The following is a 10,854-nucleotide window of genomic DNA, read 5'->3' on the forward strand; positions in this document are numbered from 1 at the left end:
ACCACTGCCTGCTCATTCATCAGGAATGCCTTCCTTCATGCTACAATCCATAAAATTAAGGCCTCTGATGGAAAAATATGAACAATATTTTGCATTTATTGCGTTCAAGACACATGAACTACCTTAGTATGTGCTTTGATAAATATCCCTTCATTTTTGCCATATTTTAAGGTGCACCTTTACAGTCTAATGTTGTCCTACACGACATCTCAGCAGTAATATTTTGCCTTTGTTACATACTTTGGACCATTATCTATTTTTATAAAAACTGACACCACCTATGCTTTCAGTCACCAGATGATGTGTGAATATCTCTGTGATGCTAGTGGCATCTGACAGAAGAGTTGTTTTTGATTGCCTGGATGCAGATGTGCTGCAGCAGCAGAAGACCACAGCCGGTGCCACTCCTGGTAGTTAAGAAGAGTAAAAATTAGCTTCTCAAATAGAGCGGTTCACCAAAATTGAACAATAGAGGACTGAAAGACATTGTCTGATCTGTTGAGAGCAAACAACATGAAAGCATGGAGCTATCCTGCCTTCAGCTTTTGGTGGTTTATGAAGATGGCGGTGATGGTGTGTGGGAGGTTTTCTTGGCACATTTGGGCCCCTCAGTACAAACTGAGCATCATTTAAACCCCACAGCCTGCCTGAGTATTGTTGCTGACCATGTCCATCCCTATTAAGACCACAATGGCTGCTTCCAGTAGGATGACACACCATGTCACAAAGCTCAAATAATGTCAAACTGGTTCCCTGAATATGACAATGAGTTTGGTCTGCATAAATCGCTTCCAGAGCCACCACATCTGCGTTTTATTTACTGCAGTTTGTTTTAGTATTTTTCACATGGGTAAAAAATAGTTTTATTTAATTTGAATAAAACTCAAAGAAAATATATAAGTTGCGGTTTCGAAAGACACAAACAAGATTTTGAGTGCATTCACATTAGAACCTTTTCAATTACTCAGAGTTCATGAGTATTTTCTGTAAGTATGTATAAGTTTTTCCTTGCTTTTCCTTGATAAAGCCTACAAAAGCATTTTTCCACTTCAAGTAACGTTTCTCCCTTCCTCTTTCCTCCTCTGCTGTCTCTCTCCTGGTATGTCAGACAGGAGCTTTTAAAAGAAACTTCAGCTCTCCTCTTCTTACCATTGATCCACTGGGTGTGGTTAGAGAGGCTCCTGCTGCGCAGGGTGAGTGATGGAAGCACAGACTGATTTATCTCAGCAGCAAATAACTAGACTCTGAGGATGACTAACCATGTCTGCGGCCTTAAATGCTTTATACATGAGAGGCGTGTGTGTGTATGTGTGTGTCTCAGTATAGCATCATCTATAAAACTGCACATATGACAATCTTTTTCTTTTTGTCTGGTCATATGTAGAAGCAGATAATAGCACTGTTGACCCTGTGTATGAGGCACTGCGCTACGGGATGACACTGGCTCAATTGAGTCAATCCAGCTTCAGTAGTATCTCAGAATCACCCTGTCATGAGGTATAAAAGCACACAGGCAGACACACACACATAAAATAGACTGACAACCCTCATCATTCAGAAAAATCTATGTTGACATAATTTCTTGCAAGAATATTATTCTTCCTGTCTTCATCACAGGAAGAAAAACTGCAAGACAAACTAGAAAACCAGCCTATAGCTGAAGAGGATCACATCCCAGGAAGTAAGTCAAATAATTTTCTTGAATACAGGAAATGCATTTTGTTATGTTGTCATGCTAAAATTCCTTGAGGATTATTCTTAACATGACATCAGATCTCAATAGGAAATAAAATCATGCTGGGTATCTATTTTTTAATTGTAATGAAAATTATCAACTTACAGAGGACTGAATTCAAAAACACAGTTTCATTTTCCCAAAATTTAATTGTGTAGCCTCCTCAGCATTGTCAGGAATGCTTCTAATGAGATGACGGATAGTGTTTTGGGGGTCTCCTCCCAGATCTGGACCAGGACATCATTGAGCTCCTGGACAGTCTGAGTCAGGGTGCTGTTCCCTAGACTGTATATATTTGTGCCTCCCTCTCAAACCATCACTGACCCACCACCAAAACTGATCATGCTGCATTATGTGGTACAGGCAGCATAACATTCTCCACCGCTTCTTCAGACCTTTTGACATCTCTCATGTGTGCTCAGTATGAACATGCTTATTTCTTTGAAAACCACAAGGCAGTGGACCTGCTTTTATTCTATGGCAAATGAGCACAGGGCCCACTAGAGGATACTAGGCTCTCAGAAACAGACTTCATGAGGGTGGCCTGACTTTTTGGTCAGAAGCATTCACACCAGCGTCCTGCCGGAGGTCATTTTGTAGCTCTGGCATCATCCTGTTCCTCTTTGCACAAAGGAACAGATACCGGTCTTTCTGATGGGTTAAGGACCTTCTACCACCCTGTCCCGCTCTCCTAACTGCCAGTCTCCTAGAATCTCTTCCAAGCTCTTGAGACTGCGCTGGGAGACACAGTAAACCTCCTGGTAAATGGTGCATATTAATGTACCATCCTAGAGGAGTTGGACTACCTGTGTATACTCTATAGGACGCAGGTATTGTCTCATGCTACCAGTAGTTTCTTATTCAGTAACAATTTCCCTTTTTAAAAAAAGACTTGGTAAACTCTCATGCTGGACAGATATAGGCATTAGTTGAGTATTTGTTCATCACTGTTGGGTAACCGGTCACTGTGCTCAGCCAAGAAATAGTCCCTTGCATAACCCCCCATTCTTTTCTTTTAAAGCTATTTTTAATTTCAAGCTAACACTAAATGAGACACAGCATGTCCATGTGTGAGCTTTAGAGCTTCTGGTAGATTTATTTTACTTTTTTTTTTTTTTAGGGGTAGGGTTTGACATTTTTCCTCGCTTCTGGCAGCTGGGCTCTAGTTTCAGATTGCGTTACTTCAGACTCGTACTGATTGTTTACAAAAACAAACAAAAAACCAAAGTATTCCTTGTTGAGGGTCTTTGTGTAACATTTTCTGACTACATACTGACAAAAGAAAAAACATGCACCAGTACATTGTCCTGAAAGTGATACTGTACAGGTATTGTCAATGGATTAATCTAGAATTTTTCATTAAAAGAAGTTTATAGTATCTGAATACTGAGTGAAAAAATGTGTAATGCATAAAAAACACTTTCTGAAACAATACACAATTTGAGTACTTAAAGAACAAATGTTCAGCTCTAATACATTGTGACGTGTTTCTGGTAAAGGACAATTGCAAACTAAATGTCAAAGAGTTAAAGGACCACATTAACATAATATACAGTACAGTGTAGAGGTGGTAGTGTGTGTCTTCTGTACTTTTCCTCTTTGACTTTAGTCCCAGGAGAAGAGATCATCTCTGTTTGTACCGCTGCCACTTTATAATGAATGACCTTCCCTTCTGCCTTATTTGCTTGCCACAAAGTGACAAGAGCTCTCCCTCTTCCTGTGTCTTGTCTTTTCTTTCTTTCTCTTACACCACCGCTCTTTCATGATTTTACTTTTTTTTTGTCTATGTGACCTTTCTTTGCCTGATACATATTGTCTGTCTTTGGTTTCTGTATCTGTCTCTCCAGTGCTCACCCCTCCTGAAAGCGAGAAGGCTGATTCAGAAGAAAGGGTCAGTCTAAAGGTGTGTAGTCAGCATTCCTCTGTTATTTCAGCTTTTTTTTTTTTTTTTATTAGTACAAATGCATTCTGTCAAAAAAATATTTTTATGTTTCATGATTCCACAAGAGAAGCATGCAAAAAAGCAATCTTGATTCTCCATCTGGTTTTTGTTTTGTTAGACTCCAAAACGAGTGGAGGTTCGCTCTATTCACACCTATGTGGCGCTCTACAAGTTTCTGCCTCAGGAGAAGAACGATTTGGAGCTGCAGTTAGTAAAATTCCTTTGTTTACTGTTTGTTTGTGTGTCATTTGTTGTCAGATTGTTCAGTTCCGAGAGATGAGAAAGTGTGTACCTGGACAAAATTTTACTGACATTCACCCACCATCTGCCTCCCCAGCAGGATGATTGTAGGGGGTTGCATGGTTCGGTTGGAAAGGGAGAGCGTGCTGGGAGGTCAGGAAGGACAAACAGCTGCACTGAGTGTTAAAAAAGGAGTCTTTGTATGTCAGTAGGTGCAGGAATCTGCTGAATGTGGAATTACATCCAACAGTAATATGGAGGATACATCTGTGCAAGAAGACAGCACATCAGGCATTTCTTTACATGGACAACAGTCCACTAAGGCTACGTTCACACTGCAGGTCTTAATGCTCAATTCCGATTTTTTGATCAAATCCGATTTTTTTTGTCTGCTTGTTCACACTACAAATAAAATGCGACAGCAAATGTGCTCTAGTGTGAACGCACAAAGCGGCCCGCATGCGCAAAAGAAGACATCACACACAACGCGCTCTGTTTAGACCCAGAGCAAACAATATTGTTTGACTGATGGCCCTTAATATAAAGACTTCGGACTTTACGTTTCCCAATTTTTGCTTTAAGTTATTTTGTTATTTACATAATAATGTAAATAACCTAATAATTACCCTTATTGCTGTTTTAGAGAGGAGCGGTGCTTCAAAGGATAGTTGCAGATTTCTGTCAGAATTTGCAGATTATACAGTACAAATAAAATGTTCACGTTGTCTTCCCAACAGTTTCACTGACATCTACACTGGATGGCCAGGAAGCGTTCGCGATGTCTTCTCGGGCGCTTCTCCGGCGCTGATAATTGGCGTCTGTCCTGTGTCAGTGACGTAAAAGACGGATTTAATGCGACATGACCGTTCAAACAGCAGTCGCTTTCTAAAACATCGGATATGGATCAGATTCAGTACCACATACGAAAGTGACCCAGATCGGATTTGAAAATATCGGATTTGTGCCGTTCACACTGTCATACCATGATCGGATATGGGTCGCACAGGGTCAAAAAAATCGGATTTGATGCACTTTCGCCTGCAGTGTGAACGTAGCCTAAGAAAGCTCAGTAATGTTATAAGTGTTCAGACATTGCTGGACTCATCAGTCTGGTAAATTGATGGCATTCACTTACATTTCAGGACACTTAAATGTTATGTTTCTTATGGCTTTATATAGACAAAGTGGTTGCATTTCTATTAATGAATATTATCTGAATAAACCCTAATTAACTGCACTTTTCTTGGGATCTCAGCACACATGTCTATATCTGTACTGTACTGCATCAGCCACTCACAGAAAAAGCTCAGACAAACCAATATCTCTACTAGGTTGGGAAGCCAGAACTATATGATAGACAAGTATTCTAATCTTTTTAACAATTAGCGACAGTTTATTAGACATCAGAGACCGGTGCTGTTGTAATTTTGTTTGAGAAGTGTGCAGACACAAGTCAGTAAATGTTGGTTGGAATAAAATAGCCTTTTATTGTTATTGTATATGTAAGGTGAAATTATGGGTGCTTAGTCCCAACTGTGCAGGAGTTTAAAAAAATCAGGAATAAATGGCAAACAGAAGAAATATATACAAACTAGAAGAATACATATACAAAACAAGAGAAAGGCACACTTTGGAGAGCAAAGTGTTTGGAAGCAGTGCAAAGGACTGTTTGAATATAGAGTCTGTGTGAGAGTGGCCTGAGTGATGAGGGTTACTCAGACCATGGCTCAGATTAATGAGATGGGTGAGCAGGGGTGGGGTGTGGGGGGATAGTGGGGTTTTTTTTAACAGTCTGAATGACCCAGGGGAAGAAGCTGTTGGTGAGTCTGGAGGTGTGGGACCTGATTGACCTGAGGCGCCGACCAGAGGGCAGCGGGTCAAACAGGTGGTGGGCGGGGTCACCTGTGATGGCCCTGGTTTTTCTGAGACCGAAGGATCTGGCGATGGCCTCCAGAGGTGACAGAGAGCAGTCAGTGATTTTGGGGGGGGCATTGTTAATTGCCCTATGCGCAGCCTTCCTGTTCTCATTTGTGGCCCCTGCGTACCAAACACCAAGGCAGTAGCAGAGCACACTCACCACTGAGGAGGCAGTAGAAGGCCAGCAGCAGCTTACAGTCCAGGTTATTCTTTCTAAGGACACGGAGGAAGTTTAGCCACTGTTGGGCCTTAATAAGGTCAGCTTATTAAAGTTAGGTCAGCCTATTAAGATTGCTGTTGTGACTTTAATGGAAAACTGACCAAAGTACACAGTCCGGCATGAAGCCAGCTATTCCAGCTGCCTTCAGACTAATGGAAAGAAGCGTCTCGGGCTGCTGTGATATTTACGGGATTATACATAATAGAAGAGGGAACAAATACATAGTGAAGTCCATTTTCGTTATGTAGCACATTAAAAAAACCCCACCAAGACACAAAAGTGTTCCAGTTCAGGCAAACCCCTTAACACACACACTAGCCTGAAAATGGTCAGTGATATTCTCCTGCTGTATACTTACTGCCATTATTAGTATTTTGAATGACATTTGAAAAACTCTAAATGGTTTACATCAATGTAAAAATACCACCTCCACAGTTCTTAGTTTGTAATAAGGGTTCATAGACAGCAGAAGTATTGTATCTTGTATTTCCTGTTGTCTATAGGTGCCAATATGTGTCGAATTACTATAGCCAGGACTAATTTTTAACTGTATATCTAACACTGCCAACTGTTTAGTCTTTGTTTTTGGAGGGGGGGTAAAAATAGAATAAAATTACAAGTGAACATCAAACTTGACACTATTGCTTTTAAAGTGGTAAAAATCCTCCTCAAAGGACGCTCAGCTCACTGCTGAGCCTCTGTCAGTGTGCCCCAGGGTGGCTGTGGCTACTATGTAGCTTGCCATCGCCAGTGTGTGAATGTGTGTGTGAATGGGTGGATGTCTGGATATGTAAAGCGCTTTGGGGTCCTTAGGGACTAGAAAGCGCTATATAAATACAGGCCAGGCCATTTACTCTGGTCTATATTCTATTTTCTCTGCAGGCCTGGTGACAGAATTCAAGTCACAGATGATTCCAATGAAGACTGGTGGAAGGTAGGCTTTATAAAACAGACTTTATATTTAAATGCACCGAAGTGTTATCTATTCAATAAATCATTCGGAAGCATTACATTTTCTTTTTTTTTTAACTGAGCCAGTGCTTTTGTAAATAACATATTTACTTATCCAGGCTGTCTCAATATATTCATCAGAATCACACACAAATGGGACCCTCAGCTCGACATTTGAACTTCCTTTCAAAGCAGAGCTGTTTGGTCACAGTAACAGAGTTGATAGTTGAGCCCTGAAGTAAGGCAGGTGTGACTGTTAGCAGAGCTAGTTAGCATGAAGAGGAAGAGGACAGATTGCAATCTGTGTTTTAATGAGACGGCAGACGATTTTAACCTTGACCAGCAGAAGGACAGACAAGTCTTCACATAACAAAATATCAGAGAAAAGTACAAGCTCGTCTTACCTACACGGTGGCAGCAGAGGAACTGTTTTTCTGCAGCTAATTTTAGTTAACGAAGAAGCCTCAATTAAATGAATGAAAAGATCATCAAGGGGCTCAGGTAAAATTTACTGTAAATAAATATTTTGTTGGATTTTTATATTTTCCTTGTTAAAGAGTACAAACCAAATTACTTCAGACAATAATATTTGTGACTTGATTTAAAAGTGGTACAATTCTTCATTCAGAATGTGTGTAAACTGATTCAGGACAGACTAGTGACTTCAGCTACAAATGCACAAACAGTGCTACTGTTATTTCAACAAAAATAACAAAAAACATACAAACCACCTTCCAAAAGAGATACTTACACTCTGCAGAAATCTGCTGTTTCCCTTTCATATATGCTTTCAGTTTAAGCAAGGACTCAGCCAAGCCAGCAAAATGGGTAAATTTTGAGTTGTGCGACTCCAGCACTCCTGGGTTTTGCATGCTTGTGTGCCAGAGTCTCTGAAGAGAATAGCAGGGGATTAGGGCTTCACAAATACAAAAATGCTTTTTGGTCTAGTGGCTGTGTTGCTAATTAGGGAAACAAAAACTCAGAAATCTCTTTTTAATTTCAGATTTCTTGCTAATTGTGACGGTTCATTCAAATTCATTTTTCTTATTGAGGTACAAATGTGATGCATATTTGAGGGCTGCAGAGGAAGCTGCCTCTGAGTAACATACTCACATGTTGGAACATAAGCAGACATGATATGAAATAATTTACCTTAAGCTAGTGAGCAAAGTTGAGTGAAAACCCAGTGAGTGAGATCTATTTTTATACTACAACCAGTGCAGAGCTTTTTTTGCTCTCTCTGTTTAGACTAACGGGCTAAATGTTTGTGTATGTGTGTGTCCTTGGTTGGGTGTGTTTGCCAGGGGAAAAGCAGAAACAAGGTGGGATTTTTTCCGGCCAACTTTGTGCAGCGTATCCGCCCTGGTGAGAGGGTGTGGAAGGTCACCACTGGTTTCCACGGCAACCGAGACAAAGGCCAGATGACTGTGAAAGAGTCCCAGGTGAGACTGTAAAATACACACGGTTTCTCTTGCACGCTGAAAGCCTTTTAAAAATCTATGCAAATGAATGCAAAAAACTGCTGAGATTACAGAGGACTGCATGTTATGACTTTTCTTTTCGCCTCAGTCCAGAAACTCACATTTATTTATTTTTTTAATTTCACTTGCCCTTCCACCTGCTCCATTGTCCTCTCTTCCCGCCTTTCCTCACCCTCTGACTCTCCCTCTGCAGATCTGTATCGGGAAGAACGAGGAGATTGACGGTTTCCTCCGCCTGAGCAGCGGGAAGAAGAGGGGCCTGGTTCCTGTGAAGTGTCTGCTAGAAATATGACGGTGCTGCTTTCGCCTTGACCCTCATTTTGTTACAGTGATGGAGGAATACTCAGGAGTGTTTGGCCAACACCTCACTGACCACCAACCACCCGCCTCCATCTCTAAAATGTGGCAGTGAAAGCAGTGTGAGTGGAAGATAACTCACAACTTTGCTTTTTACCGCAGTTTAAGACTTAAAGGATGCAGGGGCTTCCTTGCAGTTATTTAGAGCTACTTTTCTTGTAGCACAGCTTTCCTTTTTTTATACCCTCCCAAATGAAATGTAGCATTATGTGGAAGAGGATAAGCGTGCAGGAAGTCTGGCTACCTCAATAGCCATCTCCATTCGCCATCTGTTTGTGAAAAAGAAGAGAGGACTTTTTAATTATGATGTCGAGGCTTGTCCAAGCCTAGAGAGACATTGTAAGCAAACTGTCTTAATGTCATTGTTTTTGTAGAGGAAACGAGACATTGTGAAAGTCTGTAGCCGTTTATTGTGATGCATTGTGCAAACACACTGTTTGGTTGTTTGTTGAAACCCTGTTAAACCGCCTGGATTTGATAGATTTAGCTGAGAATTTAAACCATATTTGGATGTGCGGACTGCAGCTCTATATGAGCAGATTTTAAATCATGATATGAATTGATGATATGGATATGTGTCGCTCCTGCTCCGAGTAGAAAAAGATTCAGGTATTACATTATATATAAATGTAAGTCTTCTCGGCTACATCTTTTATTAATGACACACACAGATGCTGAGATTTTTACATTTCAGACTGCTCTCCGGTGATTGGAATATCGTACATTTGTGCTCTTCACAGCTCTGATGTGACAAATGCTTTGCGTGCACCTCGGGGAGTTTCTTCGTCAGTGTACCCTTCAGTCGCACTTTCTTTACACACACAGATTTCATAATTCACTCTGTTCAGTGTAGCGTTAAAAAGCAACCACTAGAATCTGCTTTCTGTCATCATATACACACCAAGCCATGTCTATCTGTAGGTAATGTCCTGTAATATTCGCTGTCATATCTAGTTGTGCACTTCAGCATGAGGATGGTGTCACTGTTAGGACTTTTTGATGTGCTTGCTTTTCCTCCTGGACAGAGCAGAGCAAAGAAATAATCCGGGATGATTTATTAAACTCTTCCAACTTTCAGTCTCTCAGACACTCAAAAGTTTATTTATTTTAAATCAATGGCAAGTTTCTCCCAGCACACATAAGTGATAAGTATTAAAGAGAGACCAGGGTTAGGAAAAAGACAAAATCACCTCACGACACTTGGTTTATTGCTCTGTCATTTAAAAACAATAAGGCAGTGACGGACTGCCTTGGTTGTGGCAATAACTGTAAATACAATTATGACAGTATTTGTAAATAGCCTTAAAAATATTGTATATAGTGGCTCTGAATAGCACTCTGCTTAAGAGGTTTGCAGCTATCCAGGAACCAACTAAGGGCATTAATTTCACAGTTACAACTTACAGGAAATTACTATTTATTGTCTTACTTACCTATGTATGCATCTCTTTGCTCAATTAACAACTACCCCTGTCAGCACAAGTCTTACAGATACTATGCACAACAGTTCTAGTCACTCACCTTATTTTATACTCTGCTTATTTCCAGTGTATCCACACGTGTGTCGGTATGCTTTTGCAAGGATTTGAATTTGGACTTGCTTTTACATCTTGAATTAGTCTGTACCATGCTACTCTTAAACATTACCCTCACTGACTAGAACCAAAATTGGCTCAGGATCAGTATTACCAGGTGAATCTCAAATCTAAATGCGCACTATCAGGCTAGTTCTCTGCATGGCTAGCTGCTCTGTGATCTTCACAGCTCTCAATAAAGTTAAATGAACTCTAAAATGCTGTGTCTTTTTGTCTTTGTTATCCGATTTTGTGCTTTCAGTTTGAAGTCAACAATAGTTGTGGAGAGTAAAGATTTGGTAGTATAACCTATTTCTCTGCAAATCTTTGGTTTTATCACTAAAGGCGGAAAATTGGTGCTTTAATTTAGTGCTTTTAACTCTTGACCAAAATGTTGAGTCTTCTCAGTGCATTTATATTTATCACTAAATATCAGG

The 10,854-nt window shown here is 40.4% G+C and overlaps 1 protein-coding gene across 1 annotated transcript in view; it reads left to right on the top strand.

Annotated features, from left to right (window-relative positions):
* LOC116327512 (SH3 and cysteine-rich domain-containing protein 2-like) overlaps positions 1-10,617 on the top strand; it is a 33,795-nt gene extending 23,178 nt beyond the window's left edge. Inside the window, exons 4-11 of the mRNA XM_031749136.2 lie at positions 1,109-1,193; positions 1,385-1,497; positions 1,618-1,681; positions 3,583-3,638; positions 3,796-3,884; positions 6,937-6,988; positions 8,310-8,447; positions 8,680-10,617. Of these exons, the coding sequence (XP_031604996.1) occupies positions 1,109-1,193; positions 1,385-1,497; positions 1,618-1,681; positions 3,583-3,638; positions 3,796-3,884; positions 6,937-6,988; positions 8,310-8,447; positions 8,680-8,778 (696 nt within the window). The 3' untranslated portion in view covers positions 8,779-10,617. The remainder of the gene's footprint in view (positions 1-1,108; positions 1,194-1,384; positions 1,498-1,617; positions 1,682-3,582; positions 3,639-3,795; positions 3,885-6,936; positions 6,989-8,309; positions 8,448-8,679) is intronic.
* Positions 10,618-10,854: the final 237 nt, after the last annotated feature.

This window comes from Oreochromis aureus, linkage group 8 (genome assembly GCF_013358895.1).
Source record: "Oreochromis aureus strain Israel breed Guangdong linkage group 8, ZZ_aureus, whole genome shotgun sequence".
NCBI classification, from domain to species: Eukaryota; Metazoa; Chordata; class Actinopteri; order Cichliformes; family Cichlidae; genus Oreochromis; species Oreochromis aureus.